This window comes from Siphateles boraxobius, unplaced genomic scaffold, assembly GCF_051911475.1.
Source record: "Siphateles boraxobius isolate OS27281-9 unplaced genomic scaffold, OSU_SipBor_1 12, whole genome shotgun sequence".
Taxonomy (NCBI): domain Eukaryota; kingdom Metazoa; phylum Chordata; class Actinopteri; order Cypriniformes; family Leuciscidae; genus Siphateles; species Siphateles boraxobius.
Window position 1 is genome coordinate 17,080,919 of NW_027508722.1, and position 25,727 is coordinate 17,106,645.

A 25,727-nucleotide genomic window follows, 5' to 3' on the forward strand; every position below is an offset into this window, starting at 1 on the left:
CAGTGCAAAAACAAGAAAAACAGAGTCATTATACACAAGACAACTCATACATATAGAGGACAGTCCTATTATATCTCAAAAAAAACAACAGAGCTGAAGAATATTACTGAAGAGTATTATATTTTACCCTGCACTATGTTCAGTGACAATGGTCATCTGTGCAGAGTGCCACGCCCTCATGTGCTTCAAAGAGCCAATCACAGGCAATATATCCTTTAACCCCGCCTCCTCGCCCACACATAGCACAATAACATCCAGCAAAGACTTCCCTGCAGCATCAAGAAAAAACATTACATCAATACAATAAAACTTAGTACTCTCCATTAGCACATCTATGGTGTAACAACAGTAACATCATGCCAAAAATGTATAATGCCTTTATAAACCATTTAATGTGAAAACAAATAGTACCTGGATGAGGAAGTTTGTCTGTTAATTGATGAAGTCCTTCAGCAGCCTCTTCAAAGAGTCTACCATGTTAGTCGATCATCATTGAAATAAAAAACACAGAGATTAAAGGTATCAAATTATTAGTGAAAGATGGTTGATTCTTTGGTCCTATAAGGTTGTTTGAGATATTATGGGGCGACAGTATCAATCAGAACTCTCACTCTGCATGGGACGGGTTCTCTGTGGTCACACTCTGTTCCTCTTGCTCCTGAAGGGCAGCGATACAACTGTCTAGAGCAGACGGCTCCGATTCCTCACTGTCACTGCGCTGGGAACATAGTTCCTCCCACTCTGAGCTGCACCACTGGAAATACACAGTAAAGAGTGTGTGGATGCACTATACCAGAGGATTTCAATCTATTAGATGCCATGATATGACCAAATATGATCATCCTTATGCAAGAGACCCCATTTTAAAGTATGTATTTTAATGTATAAAGAAACAATTTAAACTAATTTAAATAGGTGTAATACTATTCTCTATATTAAATTAAAATATTGTTTTGAAAATATTTAGTTTCTTCCAAGTTATTTTTTTCTATTCTCTACACACTTCAGTACCGTGTTGTTAGATATAATATTTATTTTAATACTTTTTTATTATATACTCATTTTAATGTATCTATCGGTTTATTTATTTTAATATTTATTAATATTTATTTATATCTAATTTCTATTTATTTACTAACTTATTTAAAACGATTTATGTTTACACTTTTTTAACAACTTTTCTCTAAACATTTCCATGGACCCCAGTTTGAAAATACTATACTACACTATACTACATTATCACTTTGTAATCTAGTTTGTCTTTTTTTACAGTCTATGGTCCCAACCAATTTATAAGACTTGTAATTAATCTAAAGTGAAAGAATCAAATATACATATGTAAATTACCTGTGTTGTACCATAACTGGCTTGAATGGCAAAATACCATCTCTGTGGAGCAGGACTACCACTCAGAGAGCAGGCTAAATAGATTTAAACAATCACAAAGTCAAACTTCACACTAAAATGGGTGAAAATGGAATGGCAAATTAGGTTATAGTTAATAAACCTACCTGGAAATAGAGGAACTCGTGTTGAACTCGAGCCAGAGATACTTTTGAGGTTATCAAACAATTTTTTTGTTTCATCAACACCTACAATAAAATCAATAACGTTACGTGTCAAAACAGCAACAGATAATCAATGCTGAGCTTTTGAAAATGACGTAACGTTAAGTTACGTGACATTATTTTTTTATCATCATTAAATAAGCCTCTTACCGTTGAAAGAGCAATCTCTCTTCGGCTCTAGATTGATTATTACAACTAGCACGTATCTGTCCATAGCTGTATGCTGTTGTGTTCATGTAAAATAATGCTGACTTGTTACAGACTTCAGCACACAAAAACAAATTTACGCGCGTTCACAATCAACACGGACGTTTCAAGATGACGCTGCGATGACGCACGCGCTCCCAAAAAATACAGTCGGTAGGAACAGAATAAAACACGGTTATAAATAACAATACGTGGTGATAGTGGCTAATTAAACATTACATTATATAATTATATATACTTATTTAAATTACATAAGCAAAGTAGAACATTGTATCTTAGAGCATACATTCATGGCCATAGAAATAGGAACGACATATTTAGCCTGTTGGTTGTGGGGGACGAAAATTGCTGCTGTACTACTACAGCCACATTGAGGTCAATGTTGTAATTTGTTTCTAATGCTTTTGTAAAATGTCTAGTTTTTCTAGATCAGCCCAGGTAAGCTGTTATTACTTTCTGTCATGCTGGCCCGCTGTCATTTATAAAGATACTGCGCTGTCAGCCAATGCTTATTGAATGGAAAGCGTGATATTTATATCGAGCTTGTTCGTCAACAAGCTTATTGTCAAAGAGATAACGTTATGTCTAATGTCTGCATATGTGCATGGATCTATTTGGATACCTTAATAAATTAGATCTCTGTAGTGTACCGTTCTTGGAAATGAGTGAGGATAACGTTAGATGAGTGTGATAAATGTGTGCTGCTAAAGCATCAGATGACAGGATAAGGATACAGTTTACCTAAAAATGAAAAGCATTATTTCTCGCCTTCATGTTGTTTCAAGTCCGTGTGATTTTGTTTATTCTGTGGATCACAAAAGAAGATATCTTATGGGAAGGTTATGATGTTATGTTCATTGCATCTTATTTTCCATACAATTAAAGTGAACGCTGTGACTGACTGAGCTGTCATTCTGCATAAAATGTTCCTCGTACGATAGATGCCATAAGGATTAATCTTATTTCAATCGAACTATTATTATTATTATTATTATTTATAGCTAAATAGGGAGCTAATTATGTTCAGTAAACAAAAAAGCAGCTTGCATTGCATAAATAATTTTCTCTTTTTCCCACAAGCAATGGGCGACCTTTGCAAGATCCTGGCTCCTAATAGACGGTCGGATGCAGCCTCCAGGAAAGATCGCCTCTATGTGCTCAGTGCGGCTTCAAGGGAAGCATAAACCCATTTACCATCCACTGAGTGAGTAAATCTGTCTACTAAAATAAACGAAAGTCTCTCTTATGGCAAGCCATTTTGACTTCTATTCTTTCCCAGAATATTAATTCTTAATATCAACAATGTCATCACTCGCAGAAATACAAATTCTTGATATCAACAATTACATTTTCACTAGTTAAAAATGCTTATTCTTGAAATCAGGAATTACATTTCTACTAGTAATAATGGCAATTTTTATATATCAGGAATTATGTTTCCACTAGTAAAAAATGTTAGGCTAATTATTGATATCAAGAACAAACACAAAGTCAAACTTCACACTAAAACTAGTGAAAATGGAGTGTTAAATGAGGTTATAATTAATAAACCTAGCTGGAAATGGAGGAACTCATGTTAAACTTGAGCCAGAAATATTTTTGAGGTTATTTAACACTTTTTTTGTTTCATCAACTCCTACAATAAAATCAATACGTGTGTCAAAACAGCAAAAATAGTCAAAGTTGAGCTTTTGAAAATGACGTTGTTCCGATACATGACATTATTATATCCTCAACGTCATCACTCGCAGAAATACAAATACTTGATATCAAGAATTAAAATTCAACTAGTACAAACTATAATTCTTGATATCTCTAATTGACCTGTGGCTAAGCCACGCCCCCTCCACTCACTCGGACAAACAGTCAACTTTCGGTGACAGGCGCTATGGCAGCTTTGACAGCAGGAGACATTTCACAGGAGGCAATTGATGATTTTTGGAGACAGAAAGATTATATAGATATATTTTTTGGTTAAAAAGTTGTCTAAAATATTGTGCTTTAATATTTAATTAATGGTTCATGATCAAATTAAATATGTAGAGGTCTAAGTTGCATACGTTTCCAGGACAAGCCTTTTTACCATGCTTCTTTACCAAGAGTACCTCTCCGTTAGTTTGGTGCTACAGTATTTACATGAATCATTCAGCACAACATTGCTAACATTTGTTATCTCGGTTATTTACAGATACGTTAATGAAGCTAAGTGACATGATGTACAACGCAGCTAGAAGCTAACGTTAACGTTTTATAATGTTAGGCTAACGTTACGTTAGATATGTAAAATATAATGTTCAAATAAGTTGTTGACTTATCTTAGAACAGATGTAGACATCCTTGTTTAATTTATCCACGTTTAGTTGGTGTTGTGGTCTACCATAACTTAATCCAGACAATTATTTCGGTTGAGATGTGGCTTGGGAAAGGGTAAAAAATATACACCGTCGCCCAGCCTCTCGGGATACCTAGTGTCAGAGTTGCATGTACTCCATGCACACCGTTTGACCATTTTAAACTTAGAAGGACAAGAAAAAACATATAAAAACGAATGAAACCTGACTAACTGCAATGCATTTCAATGGACGAGGAAGCAGAGAATGTCCGAGTGTATGGGATAGCTATGCGCACTGTGATTGGCTCATCGCGTTTGCGGGCGTGGCTTAACCATAGGTCAATTGTATTATCACTAGTTATTCCTGATATCAAGAGTACATTTTAGTGAAAATTCAATTGTTGATAATATCACAAATAAAAATCCTGGAAATGAATAAAAGTCAAAACGGCTTGCCATACTCTCTCTTTACGTCCCAGCTCAGGTGAAACATGGCAGCGCTGATTCAATAATTGTGGCCATCTGAGAATGTGTAGTCCCCCAATGGCCACTAGATGGAAGTAAACAATCACGTTTTAATATAGTGGCAGTGCTGCTCTTTGCAACCAAAACACGTCTAGTCCAGCAGTGTTATTTTAGCATCCTTATGTTACTATTATAGTTCTTTTCTTGTATTTTCATTTTAATTTTACTTAAACTAAAATAAAAATTAAGAAAAAAATATTTAGATATTTATTTTTATAAAAATGAGAAAAACACAAAACACTTTAAGTTATTTTAGTACATCAAGTTAAACTAAATGAAAATGTTGCTTTGGCAACTAGCTTATACTATATATACTATATATATATATATATATATATAGATACATATATTTGTATATGTTGTTGCTTGTTCATTGTTAAGCGTCCTTGAGCCCTGGAAAGGCGCTATATAAATAAAACTTTTTATTATTATTTTATGCTACATTTGTTTGTCTTAACAGACACAGACTAAGTACAGTGATCATTATGATAATTTATGTAACACGAAAGACTGAATCTTTAATCAAAATGTTTAAATTGTAAGACTAAACATGCTTCAAAACTATACTCCGAAGCTGACAGCTGTGATCAAGATTTATTCTCACACATTCATGACAGGGAATTACAGTTCTTCCCTTGATCTGAATGTGAAAAGCTGCTCGTGTGGCAGCTAATTCCAGAGAGATGTAAGGTGTCCTGACTTCTGACTCCGACAGCCTCTGGAATTGATCCATTAGTCTGGAGCTGCACGCTCACTCAGACTGAGAACACCCTCCACTCCCGCCCTGCTGATGGTGCTTCCTTCCTGAGACATGCTGGGAGTTTTTAATGAAACTTTCACTCTCGGATAGATGAATGAGCATAACAGGGCGAGAGATGAAAATTCCAGGCTGTGCAGTTATTCTGCCGGAGGAAGGAGGGGCCGTGTTTTCATTTACTAGGTTTAAAGGAATAGTTTTTTTGTTTTTGGCTAGATTTTTTTTCAGTTGCTCAGTTACACCTGTGTGTACATATTAAATAACAATTCAGTGGTACATTGGATTCGTGTAGCCCCTGTTTTTCACCTTATTTCAAAAACATGAATGCTCCCATCCCATTAATAAGTCCTATAAGGTTTGCTGCCACCGCATGGGAAATTTTAGGTCTTGACTCAAGGATTTTGTATACATAATTTATTTGCCAATGATTACAAATAAATGTATTAATATCATGATACCAAATTTTCAGTAGGCAATAAAAAGTACCAGTGAAATGCTACAATATTCAATGACAATCTCAATATCAGGCAAAAACTAGTATGCAATTGAGCCTACTCATTTATTAATAAATAAGAGTGTGTGTGTGTGTGTGCTAGCTATTTTCTTACAGCCACTTCTATTTTGTGAGGCTCAACAATCTTATGCTGCACATCAGAACTATATTCTTTGGTTTCACTCATTGTAATGGATGTTTAAGGGAATTTGGCCTTTGTATTTCCTCATATGTATACTAATGTGAAATGGCCGGCTGGACAATTTCAGGATCCTAGTCACTCTTGTGTGCTAAAAATGTAAATGTATATGGGAAAATATATTTTTTTACTTGTCAATAATAGTGCCCAATGTGTTTTGAATAACTTTTATTTCATAAATTCACACTTTCAGTCCTTTAACTACAATGAAATGTAATTGTTTTTAAATGAAATAACAAAAGGATAAACAATACAGATTTATTTTCACAGCCCTCTTTGATCATATTTACCCGGGGTGCCAATAATTCTGACCATTACTGTATTTATATTGATAATAGTAATATATTAAAACAATGTCATTATATAATGCATGGTTAGCTGGTAAGTTACAGGACAGTTGACATCCTTAAATTTCAATATTGCAAAGTGTTTCCTCAGCAGGGGCTAATATCAAGAGTTCAAGCTGAATGTGCAGATTTATCACATACGTATGTCTTGTTCCCAGGTGATATTGGAGATCATGTGGTGGTCATGAACACCAGACACATCGCCTTCTCTGGAAATAAATGGGAACAGAAAGTGTATTCGTCTCACACTGGGTAAACGGAGCTCTCTCCTATACTTAAAAAAAAAAAATCTTTCATTTAGGCCCTGCTCTTGGTTGTTTTTTCTTTGTGCTGACAAGGACAAAAAAAAGGAAATTTGAGAACAGAACCACTTCAGCCACATGATTTACTGTATGCATGCTGCATGTAATAGAAACAATATGCTGCTTTCCAAAATGTTTGGACTGTGACTTATCTACTTTTTCATCCCACAGTTACCCTGGATCATTCAAACAGCTCACTGCAGCCCAAATGCACAAAAAAGACCCAACAGCTGTAAGTATCCTTCTCTAAATGTGACTTTTGAACAGGACATTTCTCTGTGACAAATTCAATTTTTCAGTGATTTCTACAAAAACAGCATGTCAGCATCCCCATGTCACTCAAACCTGCCACTGGTTCAAACCTGTTTATAATATAATTCAAATTGCTTGCACCTTTGAGGGAGGTGAAAATCGACTTCATTTATTAATTTATGTAAATAATGCCCAAATGTTTTTTTAATAATTGCAGATAGTGGCAGTCGCAGAGTGAAATATTCTCTCACAATCAGCCTGACACACATTTGAATAATAAATGCAGAACAAATCCCATATTGCTCAGTTCTCCATCATTCTTTTAGTGCTTATCTCTCCTACTCTTTTCCCAGTCTTTCCTTCACCCAACTAAGAAATAGTTTTCTCAACGTCAGAGTGCTCTTTCAAGGCTCAAACACCTCGACGTTATTAAAACAGCCGTCTTTCCTGGCCTGTCTGCTTCTAATATACACCTCTACAAGTGTCACCTGCCGCTGACGCGCCTGGATTGAAAAACAGCCCTCGCTGTGAATCACACCCTCCGGTTTTTAAAGAAAAACAAATCTCAAGCGGCTTTAAATCTTCACGCTATATTCTTGCATTGAATGAAGCTGGAGTGCTCTGTACTGTCTAGAAACATTATTTTTCAAGGTTTTAAATGAAACGATGATTATTTGAGATCGTTTTATAAGAAAATACTATTTCAGTACTGCTACTTCAAAATACCATGTTTATTTCAATGTGTTACTTTTATGATGATATTCCAAGAGATGTGGCATGGTGGTTATCACACATTTTTCTTACACATGCAGGTGATAAAAGTTTGTGTTTGGCTTGTGATTGTGTTCTATGTTGAGGAAGGAAAAGACTGAAAATGATATTAGAGGTATTTTTCACCACTGTAGTGGGGGAAATGCATCTGTGCTTATTAGTTGCTAATGCATTTCTTAAATTGGACCCATAGACTTTAAAAAAATATGGATGTAGTGTCTGTGACGTCACCAGTAGCTTTCTGAAGAGCATTTTTAAAGTCCAAAGTGGGCGGAGACGGCTGCCGCCAGCTCCCGGGATAACCGAAAATGTCCGAAGAGGCGGGGTTTAGCTGAGGTAACGTGACGGCTAACAGACAGCAGACAAACGGAAATCCACGTGTCACTCAAGTGGCCACGCCCTTCATTATGCAGAACTTTAAGGCTTAATATAATTTAAACAGATGAGTTATAAAAAAATTCACCCCCCTCACAGTTGTCATGAAGGGCACAATTAGCTGTATAGACAAAAAACACTTTTTGTACCAGGCTGTAAAAATATTTTTTTTTCTGCTGTAAATTTGGGCATTTTAACATTGGGGGTATATGGGATTTACTCTCTTTTGGAGCCTGTCTCTAGCAGCCAGTCGATGAATTGCAGTTTAAGTCACTTCTGTTTTGGATTCAAGAGAGATATCGGAAGGTTGCCGCTTGATTTGACCACCTTCTTTCTTTGTTCAACTTTTATGTGAGATGCAGAGTGCATATCCCATCTCTCTCTGCTGTTGTTCACCTCCTAAAAGTAACCTTGACCGTTACTTCCCACTGTGAAAGACATTCAGAGCACATCCATAGTCCAGGCACACAAGCTGTTGACCCTGAATGGGTTTTTTCCTGTGGGCTGTTACTGATAACACACCTGAAGAAGAGTAGTTGTGTGTAGGTGCTGCACTCAAACTCAAATTCAGCCGGCTGCCGCCCTCCAGCGCTCTGCTCATTCTCTGTCATTAACAAGATGAATGCTCGACTTGAGCTGAGTTATTCAAGTCGAGGGGGGAATGTATCGGAGATAATTGTGGATAATGATCAGAGGAAGGTGACGGAGTTGTGAAGAGCGATTACTCCCTTATACAGCTTTCATCCATCAAAACATCTACCAGTCAGAAGAGAGCAGAAAAAAAATCCCTGATTAATGTCTTGACGAAAGAATGATGGGGTTGGGTTGGTGGATGGTTGGATGACGGTTAAAAACGGTCACTCACTTGTGAATTCATATGGTTTGGTAGCAAAGGAACTGTTTTTGTTTGTTTTTTTACCATTGCATTTGCTTAGAATATTTGAATTTCAAATTTGACAGGCATGATTGGCTTTTACTTTTTGGTTGTGTAAAAATACCACCTCGCAAAAACATGTATTCGTACCCCTTCATTTATTTCACATTTTGTTATGCTGCAGCCTCATGCTAACCTGCTTTAAATTTCTTTTTCTTTTTTTCCTTTTTTTACGTCAACTTACACTCTGTACACCATAATGACAAAGCAAAAAATTTGATTTGTGATAACCTTAGAAAATGTATTAAAAATAAAATGCATTGCATGAGTCTTCAAAAATCTATTTTTTGCCTTGCAATTATGGTGTATGAAATGTAGATTGATGTAAAGAAAGTTATTTAAAGCAGGTTAGCATAAGGCTGCAATATAAAAACTTTGTATGTATTTGTAAATATGTCTATACACATGTATCATTTTCTTTAAAAAAAAACCCAGATGACATAATTTTATGTGTATAATGATTTTATTTAATTATTTATTTATTTTGTTTTGAGAATAAAAAGGCAGAAATCTCCACATGTATTCTTTAGAGAGAGATTGACTAAAATCCAAATCTCTGCCCCCCTTTTTTCTTTTTGCTCCACAGATCATTAAACTGGCTGTTTACGGGATGCTTCCCAAAAACCTCACCAGAAGGACCATGATGCAACGGCTTCACCTCTTCCCAGATGATGTAAGCTCTCAGTTGATGCTCTGATTTATGTTCATTGATGCTCTGTCCAAAGCCTGACATGTTTGGGAAGGAGAAACATGTCAGTGTGTTTGATGAATGTTTCAGTGGAGGATGGGATGTATTCGATTAAGAAGCTACATTATACAGCACAACATGTTTTCTACAGCTGCAAAAATAGAAAAATAACATGATGGTAATACCTTGCTGCACAATTAATTAAGTTTTGTTTTAATACTGTATATATATATATATATATATATATATATATATATATATATATATATATATATATATATATTATAATTGAACTATAAAAATCTTATTTAAAAAACACCTAAGGTTTGGTTACAATAGAGAAAGTAGTAAATCAGCATTGTCTGTGTAATTGACTTACAAAACCCTAGTGTAATTATAGACAGGATCCAGTCACACACCTGTCTCTGATTGTATTTCTGCAGTCATTTTTGTTACAGCAGTGTGTGTGTGCAATGATAAAATGTGTTCTCACTGTGTGTCCCATGTTAGGTCCTTCCTGAGGATATTCTGAAGAACCTTACAGAGGAACTTCCTCAACCCAGAGAGATTCCACGCAAGCTCAGCGAGTACACACAGGAGGAGCGGGACACTTTCCCCATGCTTTGGACCCCGTGAGTTTTTTTTTTTTTTTTGTCTTTCTTAGCCCCTTTGTTTCTGCTCTACAATATTTCTTTGTTTAATAATCCGTATGTGAAGCTGCACTTTTCTGGATGGCTGCTCTGCTGGTCCCCACACTGCAGACATCCAATCAGATTTATGAGAGCTGAGGCACTGGCTCGGAGACCAGCCAATCACACAACGCCTGTGAGGTCACAGTGGGAAACATTTTTAATTGCACACTAATTTTACACAATTGCTAAGCTGCTTGTCTTATAATATAGTAGACTGGCAGTTATTTTTTTATAAAAGTGTTTTTCAACTTTTTTATTTTTATTTTTGTACCCTCAATCAACGAGGTCAAAGTACCTCTTTATTGACACCAGTAATATTCCGGATATCATTAATCATTATCTATTATAATTCAATATTATTGAAACTTTATATATACTGTTCAAAAGTTTGAGGTCCATAATATTTATATATTTTAAAGAAATTAATATTTTTATTCAGTAAGGATGGATTCAATTAATCAGAAGTAACAGGAAAGACACCTTAAAATGATATAAAAGATTTCTATTTTAAAGAAATGTTGTTCTTTTGAACTTTCTATTCATCGAGAATTCTGAAAAAAAGTATCATGGTTTCCACCAAAATTTTAAAGGGATAGTTAACCCATAGATAAACATTCTGTCATCATATACTCACTCTCATGTTGTTCCAAACCTGTATGAGTTTCTTTCTTCTGTTGAACACAAAAGAAGAAATTTTCAAGAATGTTGGTAAGCAAGCAGACAGTTGACAGTAGCCATTGATTTTCTTAGTATTTTTTTCCCTACTATGGAAGTCAATGGGTGCCATCAAATGTTTGATTACGAATATTCTTTAAAATATATTTTTTGTGTTAAACAGAAGAAAGACACTCATACAGGTTTGGAACAACTTGAGTGTGAGTTAGTAATGACAACATTTTTGGGTGAAGTATCCCTTTAATTAGCACAACTGTTTTCAACGTTGATAATAATAATAATACGAAATATTTCTTGAGCACCAAATCGGCATATTAGAATGATTTCTGAAGGATCATGTGACAGAAAACTGGAGTAATAAAGCTGAAAATTCAGTTCAGCCATCACAGAACAAAATACCTTTAAAAATGTATTCAAATAGAAAAGTTATTTTAAATTGTAATAATATTCACAATATTACGATTTTTACTGGATTTTGGTGAGCATAAGAGACTTCCTTTAAAAACATTAAAGCGTATTTATTTCAAAATATTGACTGCTGGAGTATCATTTGTTAAAAATGTTTAACTAAGCAAAATCTTTTACAAAAATCAAGATCAAGTATCCCCTGGGTTGCATGTACACATGCAAAAAAAAAAAAAAGGTCAAGTCTTGTTTTAGAGGTCAAGTGTTTTGTTTGACATGCATGCCCCCTGAGATACTTCTCTGCCTTGTTAGGCTGCACACACAAGATCCTCCAAGACATTTTATATCACTTGAGATTGTCACCGCTGCTGTACCGCTATTGAACACCTCATAAAATCTTTACATCTGTGCAGATTGTCCCCCAACTATAGACCATAAAGTTTCCCATCCTGAGTATTTCATTCACACAGCACATCTTCCCCTGGCTGTATTACTTCTGGACTTGGTAGACAAAAGTTTTTGGATAGTAGCTCAATTTTTAGGGGGGGGGGGACAATGCAACCTTTTTAATGCAAGGTTTGGATTTGTTTTCCAAATGATATTGTATGACTGAACAGCCTTTATTGAATTTTTATTTGCATAGCATAGGTGACTTATGATTTCATTACAATCGTTATCATGCAAGTGTGGTCAGATGAATCTCAAGGTATGAAATTAAATGGCTTTATAGCTCCTGTGGATGGTATTGCGGTTTGAAAACTGCAGTCTCATTGTGGGAGGTATAAAAACAGATGATAACAGTCAGAATCAAATGCTATAGGTGTGGTGCGGCTGTGAGGAGCTTTGAGCTTCAGCTCAAGGAGATTTACACACTCTGATATTCTGTAGATTTGATATTACTTTAGTGTTAAATCACTGGACACCGAAAGTCAAGTGATGGTACTCTTCCTCTGTCAGATTTCAGTGTTTTCCACAGGATTTTGTGAGACTATGAGGGATGGACCTCTGTCCCTCTAGGATGGTCTGGTGGCATGACCCCCCACCCCCAATTCATCAATCCGGTGCACTTTGAGAGTTAAAAATTAAGAGCTCAAACCCATGTTCAGTGTGCAAATTGAACAAAGAAAAAGGTAATTAACTTATACCAGAACCTAAAGTAGACTCAACCCTCTTTTTAGTTGCGATAAAGAGTCTCAGTCTACATTCACACTGGTGTTTTGCGTTTACATTTATACATTTATTCATTTTGCAGACGCTTTTATCCAAAGCTACTTACAAATGAGGAATACTACAGCAGTAAGCAATGTTGCCATAGTGAAGAGGCAAACAAACACAAAACGAGCTCAAAATACAACATTTCAGACATTGCTTAGAGTAGCATAAGCTAGAATAGAACATAGAATTTTTTTTTTTAATGAGGTTAAGTGCTCACGGAAGATATGAGTTTCCAGCTGTCTTTTGAATATTGTCAGGGATCCTGCATTCCGTATGAAGGCGGGGAGATGGTTCTTTGCTGGTGGAAAACGTGAACGAAAATCCTCTGGAGAGTGATTTTGTGCCTTACAGTGATGGTACCACTAGTCGTCGCTCATTTACCGATCATAGACTTCTGGTAGGGATGTAGACTCGTAAGAGCGAGTGGTAGAAGGAGAGGCTGAGCCTGTGGTAGATCTGTAAGCAAGTGTCAATGCCTTGAACTTGATGCAAGTAGCGAGTGGTGGCCAGTGCAGAGAGATGAACAGAGGAGTGACGTGGGCCCTTTTGGGCTTGTTGAAGACAAGACGTGCTGTAGTGTTCTGCATAATTTGTAGAGGTTTAATTGCACATGATGGAAGTCCAGTGAGAAGGGCATTGCAGTAATTAAGCCTAGAAATGACCAGGGCCTGGACAACTAGCTGTGTTGCATGCATAGTTAGAAAAGGCCTGATCTTCCTGATGTTGTGTAGTGCAAACCTGCATTACCGAGCTGTCTTTGCAATGTGGTCTTTGAAGGTTAGCTGGTAATCAAAGGTTACTCCAAGATTTCTGACTGACCTTGATGGGGTAATATGTGATGGTGAACCTAGCTGGATGGTGAAATCATGCTGTAGAGTCGGATTGGCAAGGAAGACGAGAAGCTCAGTCTTTGCCAGGTTGAGCTGCAGGTGATGATCTTTATCCATGTCGAGATGTCCGCCAGACAGCTTGAGATTCTTGCAGCTACTGTGGGATCTTCTGGTTGAAATGAGAGGAAGAGCTGTGTGTCATCAGCATAGCACTGGATAAACCATGGGCCTATATGATGGCTCCCAGTAATTTAGTGTATATGGAGAAGAGGGGGGTCCAAGAACTGAACCCTGAGGAACCCCAGTGATCAGTTGATGTGCTTTGGATACCTCCCCTCTCCAGGCAACCCTGAAAGACCTACCTGTGAGATAGGATTCAAACCAGTAAAGTGTAATCCCTGTGATGCCCAGTGATTAGAGGGTGATGCTTCACAATGTCAAAGGCACCAGATAGATCCAAGAGGACGAAAACTGATGATTTGGAATCAGCTTTTGCAATCCTTAGAGCTTCAGTGGCCAACAGTAATGCAGTCTTGGTTGAATGGCCGGTCTTGAAACCAGATTGGTTAATGTCCAGCTGGTTATTCTGTGAGAGGAAAGACGAACGAGTGGTTTTCAACCAGGTATCAAGTTTTTTCGCTATGAATGGTAAGAGAGAGACAGGTCTGTAACTCTACAAGTGACGTATTTAAAGTGTAAATTGCAGGTTAACCACCACAACCAATTAATGTGTAAATTAAAGTGCTCAATATGTATAAACATTTCTGTCTTAAAATGAGTTAAAAATAACATTTATTGGGGTTCCTTCAAAGGTAGCATGTTTTTTACCGTAACTGGGTGATGACGTCATAAGAGGGAGTAGCAACCATAGACTGTAAAAAAAAATATGGACGTAGTGTCCATGACGTCACCCGTAGGTTTCTGAAGAGCGTTTTTGAACCCTAAAGTGGGCGGAGTCGGCCGTCACCATCTTGGAAGCGCATCACTCTGCTTCACTCCCGGGTAAATGAAAATGGGCAAAAAGGTGGGACGTGGGTGGAGTTGAGGGGCCTGGATGCTGAAACTATGCCCGCCTAGCTCGACATGATCGAGTTTGCTCAGGCTAAGGAGCTAATGTGCTACTGGCGTCGCGCTAAAGTTCATGTTTTTGCCCTTTGAAATACTATAATAATTAAAAGACATAACTAACCGTGAGACGTGTATTGTGATGCATTATTATTCTCATGCAGTAACTTACAATATTTGCTCTGAGCGTGTGTGACAGTGATTCATGCTCATCCATGTCAGTCAGCGCGGCACTGCACGTCAAGTTCGTAGAGAGCTTTATTCAGTCCATTTTAAATTCTGATAGATATTACCTAAGAAGTTCAAGTAAATGCACTAGAAATCCGCGCTCATTTAAGGGACAAAGAGAAAGCAGACACCTGCAGGATTTAATCTGACGGCTCATTGTCAGAAAGAAAAAAAGAGATCGATGTCCCTATTGCTGTGTTTGACAGGCAATCAGCATCAGCATTGGAGAGTATGTGGTGCCGTGAGGTGAACGTGTTTTGGAGTTTAGTGGAGCAGCTCAACCCGCAACCGGCAAATCTGACGTGCCTCACGCAGCATCCTGGTTTTGACGCATGCTGCCTGAACCCGTTTGTTTTGCGAATAGCTTACTCTCATTTCAGGCAGGATCACGGTCCTCTTGAAGCCAGCACACGTGTATGTTTACAATTGAGTTATTTCATTCATCAACACCATCTTTGCTAGCTGAGTTAGGTCTCCATATAACTGCTAGCCTACTTGCAGACTAACGGTGACTCTAGGCTTGGAGTCCCTTTTATGACGTCAGGCCCAGCCTAGTGGAAGGAAGAGGGAGTGCTTAAAACCACCGTAAAAAGTACCAACTTTTCATATTATATTCAGCATTTTGGTATAAAAAACATAAAAAACAATGGTGGGCGGTTCTTATCTTTATGTTTAATAAGCACATTGCATTATCTTCATGAAAAATATAACCTGCAATTTACACTTTAATGTGGGTTTAAGCAGTGGGGAGCCTGCTTGAATGCGGTAGGGAAAACGCCAGTATGGAGAGATATGTTGTTGATGTGTGTGTGAGTGCTGGTAAAAGTGTGGGAGAGATGTCTTGTAGAAGGTGTGAGGGGATGGGATCTGGAGGGCAGGTCGTAGGAACACTTGAGAAGAGAAGTGAGTGTAGAGGAGGAGGATAGAGGATTTATGGCTGTGGATGTGGCTGGACTGAGTTCCTGTGTGTGTGTGGAGCTGAGAACAGACTGCTAAGTCTTCAGCAGTTAAAGAGGTGGTGGTTTCCTGATTGTGACGGATGGCCAAATTTACATTACATATTTTAGATTAGCATTATAGTCTGCAATATATACAGTGCCAAACGGAAGAGAAGAGGATAAAAGGGGATAAAGACAGAGGTATTGTAATGAATTAACAGTTTATCTAATTGCATAGTAGTAAGATATATAATTTAATGGCAGTTCTTTTTACCTTAAACTTTAAGCTAACAATTGTTCTGAGTTCTCCAGAGGCCCCAGACAGTGTGATTTGCAACAATCACGTCAGTTTTTTTATACGCATTCACTATCACTTTTATTAATTAATGTTTTACTCTACAGTTGTGCAGTTTTGAGGGGGATATGTGGCGTTTTTTTTAATTTATTTGCCAAAATTATTAATGATATTTATATAGGCTACAGGTTTATTAAAAGTAGCAACGTTTTATGTGAAATTAACATTAAAGAAGACATTTCGCAGTTTCAATGGTGAAAACATGAAACGTGCCATAGTTTAGTGGAAGATTGCTGCCATCAACTGCAAAACAAACACTTTTGCTAGCGCTCAATGAATAGTTTGTGCATGAATGACATTTGGACATCACTGTTTTATCCAGAGCGGCTATATATACTGAACAAAATTATAAACGCAACAAAACTGTAAAGCTGTAAATCTGCCTTGAAATAATCTATATTGTAAAAATCGCTATAAAAATAAATGGCACTTGACTTGAATGCTAGGTGTAATGCTCTTGCTATTTGTGTTTAGGCTGTAATGTGTGTGTGTATGTATATACATATATATATATATATATATATATATATATATATATATATATATATATATATATATATATATATATATATATATATTGGATAAATAATCATGAACACAATGACAGGGCGAAATGGGCTGTGATGCATGGGGCACCAGGTAAAATCTTGCCTAGGGCAGCAAATTGGCCAGGGCCGGCCCTGAGTGGAACATAAAGTGTCCATTGCTCTATTCACATCCAGAGATGAGAATTGCGTGGGTGAGGGGAGACAGGATGAAACAACAGAAGAAAGATGGGAAGGAGAAAGTGAGCGCAGGTTTTGTCTAAAAGTAACCGCTAGAGGGGTTGGTAGTGCACGGTAGTGATGTGTAGATTATAAGATATGATCTGAAACGTGCAGAGGTTTCACCGAAATGTTGTCTGTGATGCAATTAGGTTGCGCGTGAAAATGAGGTCAAGTCGGTTGCCTGATTTGTGAGTACTTGAGGTGATGAGCCGTATGAGATCAAATGTGGCTAGGAGAGAGAGGAAGTCTGTAGCATAAGGCATTTTTATTTTGATTTTTTTGGGGGGTTTATTTACTTTTTTAATTAATTACTTATTCTAAAATTAATTATTTTTATACAATTGGATTATTGAAATAAATATGTGATTACAATCAAGTCTTGTGTTTGAGTGGCAACTTATGAGGCATTATTGCAAATTTGTGGCATTATTGCAAAAACAGGGCACTTCAAAAGACCTCAAACTTATTTAATGTATTTTATAATGTTTAAATCTATATATTCACAAAATATACATTATAAGAGTAAGAGCAGTTAGTCACAATCAGAAAAATGAATGGATCTCTTTGGGCCTCTGCTGGATGTATATGATAATTACACCTTTTTTTCTAAAACTATATTTCCTACAGATTTTTCTGTAACAAGCAGATGGCAGAACTCTGCCTCTAACACCTAGATCAATATCCAGAAATTAAATTTTATATTTCATACGCATGTTTAGTGGTGTAGGTGAGGAATTTTGCAGTACTTTGTGTCCCCCTAAACCAAGCATATGTATAGATGAAAAGTAAACGAAAAAAATATATTGTATTATTAAAATGTATTTGTTTTTATACAATCGCTCTATAAATGTTTGGGGTCATATCTACCCTCAAACACCATGAGTGTATACTGAATACGAACACAGCATGAGGGTTTAACATAACACCCGACCCGTTATCCGGCAGCAGCCCTAATTTAATTCCGTACCTGACCCAACCTGTTTGATATAAAGACATGAATCAAACCGTTCTCGCATTAAATCTACGACATCAGGTAGAAAAAAATTATTTATTTTGTCATGTAACAAGCAATCAAACCAATATTAAGCATTCCCGGATGATGCATTCAAGAAAAATAGACTCACAGCCCAACATGGTAATGATCTACAGAAAAAAAAAGATGAGAACTTGCATCCGCAGTGTATGAGTCTTTACTGTTATATAATATCGGGGATATTTTAGCGGATTCACTCTGCATTTAAATGCGGCTGTGGCATGGCGAGCCACCACAGTCTAGTTAATGAAACACTAGATTTAAAGGTAAGCATTTGTTACAGTATTTCAAAGGCAGTTTGTTGTGCCATAATATGTACACTGGAGATGTATATGTAGTGTTGCTTGTTAAGGCAAGGCAGAGTGCTATTACTCTTTCAAGCGACTTATTTTCACCTGACAAATAATGAGTGATGATAACAGTTTCAAGTACACATACCCTTCCTGGTACATAAGTCACTTTATTAATTTATGTACATTATTTGATATTTCCTGAGATGTGCAGTGGGGTGTTTTGCTTGAATGAACTCCTCCAAACATTAAAACGGCTCATTTGCCTTGGTTTGAGCAACAGCCAACCAAAAAAATAATAATAATAATGCTGTCAAGAGCACTATATTATGTGTGGGAAGTGGAGAACTTGAACCCTCATTTTCTTCAGCCTGTTAAATGTGTATATGATCTTTTCTTCGGTGTGCAATACTTCCAATTTCCACTAATATTTTCCTTGTGTCCGGGCTTTGTAAATCAGTACTCATATTATAGTCAAATCTGTTACTGTTAAATATTATAGTAAAATATGTTACTGTTAATAATGATTAAAGTACTCATGTTCAATTCAAGGTCATGATTTATAGGGAAGGAAATCATGAAGTATTGAATGAGTTTGGTTCCGATTTATTTTAACAATGTAGTCTTTAACTACATGTTGTCATATGACCAACTAGTAAGAAACTACACAGATTGAAGTCTCACAGTTAGTTGAAAGCTGTGTGTGGTTGAGTGACTAAGGTGTCCTTGTTCCAATGTAATTGTACATTTAAGTACCGAGCAAAATAAACAACATTTACTTATTATAGAGTTAGGTTTAGGGTTGCATGTAATTATGCATAATTTACTGTTATTAATACAGTTATGTACATGTTACACATGGAACAAGGTAAAAAAAACGTTACTGAACCAGCTGTTAAGAATCAGTTGTTCAAGAACCAGATCACACTGGTTGTTCAGTATGGCCTTTGATTCATTAAAATGAACTGGTTCATTAGAATGAATTGTTCATGAATCATACTACATTAGGTGCTTTGATTCTTTTGAGCTGTTTTTTTTGTGCATCAAAAGCAGATAGTTGTTTAGTAACCTGACTACTCCAGTTGCTTTATTTGCTTTTGATTCATTAAAAAGAACCGGCCCATAAGAATCAGTTGTTCTGGAGTCGGACTTCTCTGGTTGCGCTGTATGCTTTTGATTCACTAAAAAGAACTGGCTCATAAAAATTGATTGTTTAAAGAACAGGCTCCTAAGATTTATTCATTCGGTAATCTGACTGCTCTTTTGCACTGTAAATGTATCAGTGGTGTTGCGGCGCTGTTCAATATGTATCACTAGAAAGAATGCAAAAGCCATTAACAAAACAGTCATTCATTTAAATTTTTTAAATGCCCTTTTCCCAACCCTAATGTTGTACAAAGTTCTTTGCAGTTGTGCCTCCATCAAAAAAGGGTGAGGTGTTGTTTCAATATAATTTTTTCCCACATCGTGTTGGCTTTTTGATCCTGCTCCAGTCCTGGTGACTGTTCTTTGAGGTTCTGGATCAAACTTGCAGTATATGTGGTGGTTCTTTGCATGTTGGCTGTGTGGTGTCCAGACCGGCAACCGGCTGTGTTTTGTTTGTTGTCTCCATTGTGTTATTTCACACAAGCTGGTCTCTACTGCAGAAGCCACGTGGAGCGTGTAATTAAAACATCGGTGGGAAGGAGACGACAATGTGACGTCAGATCTCCTGAAATTAAATTGGAGTAAAGCAAGGGGATGTTTGTTGTGTAACATTTGATTGGCTGATAAGTTTGTGAGTCAAAACCTCTTTTTCCTCAACAGTTTGAACAGATGATATACAGTTAGGTCCATATATATTTGGACACAAGCACAATTTTCATACTTTTGGTTCTGTATGCCACCAGAATAAAATTAAAATGAAACAATCAAGATGAATTTGAAGTGCAGACTTTCAGCTTTAATTCAAGGGGTTGAACAAAAATATCAAGTAAACATTTTAGGAACTGCAACCATTTTTATACACAGTACCCCCATTTTCAGGGGCTCAAATGTAATTGGACAAATTAATATAATCATAAATAAAATGTTCATTTTTAATATTTTGTTGAGAATCCTTTGCAGGCAATGACTGCTTGAAGTCTGGAACTCATAGACATCACCAAAGACTGGGTTTCCTGCTTTGTGATGCTTTGCCAGGCCTTAACTGCAGCTGTCTTCAGCTGTTGTTTGTTTGTAGGTCTTTCTGCCTTTAGTTTTACTTTCAGCAAGTGAAATGCATGCTCAATCGGGTTGAGATCAGGTGATTGACTCGGCCATTGCAGAATATTCCACTTCTTTTCCTTAAAAAACTCCTGGGTTGCTTTTGCAGTGTGTTTTGGATCATTGTCCATCTGTACCGTGAAGCGCCGTCCAACCAACTTTGCTGCATTTGGCTTAATCTGGGCGGACAGTATATTCCTATACACTTCAGAATTCATCCGGCTGCTTCTGTCTTCTGTCACATCATCAATAAACACCAGTGATCCAGTGCCACTGGAAGCCATGCATGCCCATGCCATCACACTGCCTCCACCATGTTTTACAGAAGATGTTGTATTCTTTGGATCATGAGCTGTTCCAAGCTTTCTCCATACTTTTTTCTTCCCGTCATTTTGGTACAGGTTGATCTTAGTTTCATCCGTCCAAAGAATGCTTTTCCAGAACTGATCAGGCTTTTTTAGATGCTTTTTGGCAAAGTCTAATCTGGCCTTTCTATTCTTGATGCTTATGAATGGTTTGCACCTTGTGGTGAACCCTCTGTATTTGCTCTCGTGAAGTCTTCTCTTGATTGTAGACTTTGACAATGACACGCCTACCTCCTGGAGAGTGTCCTTCACTTGGCTAGATGTTGTGAATGGGTTTTTCTTTACCATGGAGAGGATCCTGCGATCATCAACCACTGTTGTTTTCCGTGGACGTCCAGGCCTTTTTATGTTGCTGAGCTCACAGTGGATTCTTTTTTTCTCAGAATGTACCAAACTGTTGATTTGGCCACTCCTAATATTCCTGCTATCTCTCGGATGGATTTATTTTGTTTTTGAAGCCTAATGATGGCCTGTTTTACTTGCATGGAGAGTTCCTTTGAACGCATGATGTATGTTCACAGCAATATACTCCAAATGCAAATACCACACTTAGAATCAACTCCAGACCTTTTACCTGTTTAATTGATAACGCAATAACGAAGGAATAGCCCACACCTGTCCATGAAATCGCTTTTGATTCAATTGTCCAATTACTTTTGGTCCCTTAAAAAGGGGGGGGGGGGGGGGGTGGCTCTCTCAAGAGCTGTAATTCCTAAACCCTTCCTCCAATTTGGATGTAAATACCCTCAATTTAAACCTGAGAGTGTGCACTTTCAGCCCATATCCATTAAATAACTATAGCTTGAATATGTGTTGGTAAATACCTGAAAAAAAGAAAAATTGTGCCTGTGTCCAAATATATATGGACCTAACTGTAAATATGACATTAAAAAAGGTTGTCTTTACTGATTTCAGCATATATAGGGTAACTGGGTGGAAGTTAAATGTGTCCCTAGGCCATAGACTGTAATAAAAAAATGGACGATGTGTCTCCGCTTCCTTCCACTGTACGGTCGTTGCCGTACGTTCGGATCCTGAGGTAGAGCCCGGTATACAGGTCCTGACACTCACTCAATCGCAAGAACAGCTGTCAATCATGACATTACACCGTTTTTATAGCATCAAATAACTAACTAAAACCAAACTTACTGGGAAAACGAACACTTGAGCATACGTCAGCGTGATAAGAACTGCCTAAAATGACAGAAACCATCTTCGGTAAAAAATTATTTGAAGTGTAATTGGATTTTTTACATGGAGAGGGCGGGGTTTATGACCTATACAGCAGCCAGTCAATAGGGGGCAATCGAAATGTTTTGGCTTGACTTTTCAGGATGGCTCAAAGATTTCGGAAGGCATTGCTTTTATTTAATGTGGCCGAAACACCGCTCTCTCCTTCTGTGCCAAGAGATCTGAGAGTTTAACCTTACTTGATCTCTCATGCATCTCTCTCTCTCTCTCTCTCTCTCTCTCTCTCTCTCTCTCTCTCTCTCTCTCTCTCTCTCTCTCTCTCTCTCTCTCTCTTTCTACATACACTGTTCCTTATTATTGTAGATGAATGTAAAAACCTTAAATCATGTAATTTACATATGTCAGGATTAAATGCACAGTTCCCAGGCTGCTTCATTTTATTTATTTAAGTGTCGTGTCGTGATTATTATTTTAAGTGATTTTTTAATATTCAAGTACTTTATTAATATTCCTTGCATCCTGGATTGTGTTTGGTCATTTCTGCCTTGCATATATTTATATATTGGTCTAGATAAACACATTGCTGAGTAAAACCAACATTTCTACAGACACTAGCTGCGTTTCCATCACAGATTTGTGCAAAACTTTTACATATTTTATAAATGTCGATTAAAAAAAACTATTGTGAAATTATGACGTTTCCATTAACTGAAGTTAAACGTAATTTTTTCCTCTCGAGATAAGTCATTGCAACAATTATGGAAACGGATGTTGGTACTGTAGGTTTACATCCCAGCCACCGCACTAGCCATTATTTTTAATTGAAGGAGACGTAGGCATGTTATCCAAGCATTAATGGCAAGGAAAGCCCCTTATATTTGGGAGCGGCTGCGTATGAGGTGTTTCTGGGTGTTTCTTCCTCATATCTGCTTCAAGGTCTTGATAAATTGTGGCATTTCTTAGTGGTTTAGAATCCAGTGTATTTTATGAGTTTGATCAACTCTGTCTTGTCTTCTGTCCAAACATACCGCGCCATCTACATCAGGTGGCTTGTAAATGCGCAAAAACTTTTTCCATTGCAGTTTTTTTGAAATATTCCTTTTTCGAACTTCCTCAAAAACCACGTCATGCGAGCGTAAAAACGTTTCCCTTTCGAGAGGTCTCTCCTATTGCGTAAGTAGCTTACGCTATGGGAAAACTCCTTTTCTCGAGAATATTGAAGTCTTTATGTAAAACGCATTGCAGCTGCACAGCTGACAGCAATGAACGAAGGCAGCTCGGTCATTGGCTGTGCTGCGGCAACTTGCTCGAACCAATGACGGGGCGACTCTGAATGCGCGACCAATGAGCGCGCTTTGCGCCCGCGCGCGTCAGAGCCCGCCAAGATGGGCGTGGCCAAGAGCTATATATTGGGCGCCCCGTCATGAGAGTTCTTTAGATTTAATCTCCTTCAGCGAACACCTTCTTCGCTGGATCCTCCGGATTATTGAAGCTTCGCCGTCGAAAAGCATACCAGCGGGATTTGCTACGAGGACGTCGGCACCTTCAGCCGCCTTCTAACGCGATCCTACTGAGCCATCCGGCGTACTGCTCATGCAAGTATTTACATCTGTTCGCTCTGCGACACTTGTAAAAGAGCAAATTTTCCAGGCGTTGTTTCAAATGCCTTCCTGCGCGTCGTGCAGAGACCTTCTCCCGGACGGGGATCGTCACATCATCTGCGCTCGCTGCCTGGGCCGGGACCACGCAGAAGCTGCTTTGACCAAGGGCGGATGCCCCGAATGTGACGACCTGGGTCTCTCCGCACTGCGGGCTCGCCTCGCCGCTTTCGCCGTGAGCGAGCCCATCGCCGCCATCCCTCTGTTCGAGCCGCGCACTAAGAAAAAGCGCCGCTCACAGAGGCTTCCTGAACCTGAGCTCAGTGACGTCACGCCGAGCCAGTCTCCGCGTGCTTCACCGCCGCTCTTGCCTTCCCCACCGCCGGTTCAGTTCACCCAGCCGGACCCACACCCCTCTAGCAGAGCGGTGGGCCTTGTGACTTTCGGCGCGTCCGAGGACGACGGGGGAATGGATGACAGCTTGTCAATCGACGCTGCATCGGACGACTGGCCGGGCTCCACTCTCGACCCCGCCCCGTCGACGCTAGCTAGCGCGAGCGGGGGCTCCACCATGGATAGCGAGATTATCCGCGTTCTCTCTAAGGCCGTGGAAGACCTCGGGCTCGATTGGTCTTCTCCCGAAGAACCAACCCGGAGCCGACTGGATGAGTGGTTTCTGCAGGGGCGCCAGCAGGCCCCTCGGCAAAGGCCTTCTCCCTTCTTCCCGGAAGTTCACGACGAACTCACCAAGTCGTGGAAAGCCCCCCACTCTGCGCGCCTAAAGCCTTCTTTTTCTTCCTCGCTCTCCTCTGTGGACGGCGCGAAGGAAAGAGGCTACGAGGGAACACCGCCCCTCGAGGAGGCCGTGGCCAATCATCTCTGCCCGCCCTCCACCACCGGATGGAAAGCCAAAGCTTCCCACCCCTCGAAGCCCTGCCGCACTACTGCAGCTCTCGCCGGTCGCGCCTACGCCGCCGCCGGCCAAGCTGCATCAGCGCTTCACTCTATGGCGGTACTTCAAGTGTTCCAAGCCAAGCTTCTCCGCTCTATGGACGAGTCTGGCCCCGAACCCGAAGCCTTTAAGGACCTACGCAGCGCGACTGACATAGCCCTGCGAGCCACGAAGGCCACCGCCCAGTCTATCGGCCGTGCCATGGCTAATTTGACTGTTCTCGAGCGCCATCTGTGGTTGACTCTGACTGAGATGAAGGACGCGGATAAGGCGCCATTTCTCGACGCGCCTATCTCCACCAGCGGGCTGTTTGGACCGGCGGTTAAGGGTTTCGCCGAACGCTTCACTGAGGCCCAGAATGCTTCACAAGCTATGCGGCATTTCCTGCCCAAGCGCTCCAGCTCATCGCAGAGCAGACAGAGGCCGCCGCAGCCGCAGCGGGCTAGAACAGCCCCCACCGCCTCTCAGCCCGCGCCTCAGGCTGACGCTCGACGCCGCTCGCGCTCTCACAACCGCAAGCCGCCTTCTGAGCGACGGGGTCCTCGGCCCAAGATTGTGCTGAACCCCGAGCCTCGAAAGCCGTCCTAGCCACAAGAATGAAAAGAGAGAGTGCGTGTCTCGCAAAAGCCGGACCACTCTCTCTGCAAAAGCTCAAGCATTACCCAGTCCCCTTACAGGCGGCTGGATATGTTCATACAGCAGTCAATGGGCCAGTCACAGAGCTCGCTCACCTGCAAACAAACGCCGTTTTTACGGCGACGCACAGAAAACACAAAAAGAGTCTTTTTCTGCCTGTGTCACTAAGGGTTCACATGTCCACAAGGTGTGCATTCCCAGATACTGTCAAAACAGTGCCAAATTCATTCCCAGCTCAAGCTGCGCACCCCATGAATGTAGATCACGTGCCTACGGTCATGTACGCACCACTACACACAAGCACTGTTCACACAGTTATAAATTCATCCCCAGTAAAAGCGGGAAACATTATAAAAGTGACGCGTGTGCCTACCACTGTTTATGCACCCCCACTTATAAACACTGTCCTTACAGTGTCAAACACAACCCCAGCCCAGGCTGCGAGTTTTACAGACACAGCGCGCGCTGCTGTAATCACACACGCGCCCATTCACTCAG

General features: G+C 39.2%; 2 protein-coding genes across 3 annotated transcripts in view; one reads left to right on the forward strand and one right to left on the reverse strand.

The window, feature by feature from the left end:
• mtbp (MDM2 binding protein) overlaps positions 1-4,384 on the reverse strand; it is a 29,459-nt gene extending 25,075 nt beyond the window's left edge. The window contains exons 1-8 of the mRNA XM_077209554.1: positions 4,331-4,384; positions 2,510-2,580; positions 1,719-1,791; positions 1,512-1,592; positions 1,348-1,421; positions 612-754; positions 412-470; positions 128-269 (exon numbers count right to left, since the gene is read on the reverse strand). Of these exons, the coding sequence (XP_077065669.1) occupies positions 128-269; positions 412-470; positions 612-754; positions 1,348-1,421; positions 1,512-1,592; positions 1,719-1,782 (563 nt within the window). The 5' untranslated portion in view covers positions 1,783-1,791; positions 2,510-2,580; positions 4,331-4,384. The remainder of the gene's footprint in view (positions 1-127; positions 270-411; positions 471-611; positions 755-1,347; positions 1,422-1,511; positions 1,593-1,718; positions 1,792-2,509; positions 2,581-4,330) is intronic.
• The window catches only part of mrpl13 (mitochondrial ribosomal protein L13), a 293,506-nt gene that overhangs the window by 259,523 nt on the left and 8,256 nt on the right, over positions 1-25,727 (forward strand). Inside the window, exons 2-7 of one of the 2 annotated variants that reach the window (XM_077209645.1) lie at positions 2,154-2,213; positions 2,856-2,979; positions 6,587-6,680; positions 6,902-6,962; positions 9,649-9,735; positions 10,261-10,382. In XM_077209645.1, coding sequence (XP_077065760.1) covers positions 2,187-2,213; positions 2,856-2,979; positions 6,587-6,680; positions 6,902-6,962; positions 9,649-9,735; positions 10,261-10,382 — 515 coding nt within the window. In that variant the 5' untranslated portion in view covers positions 2,154-2,186. The other variant, XM_077209654.1, reaches the window with a different exon arrangement.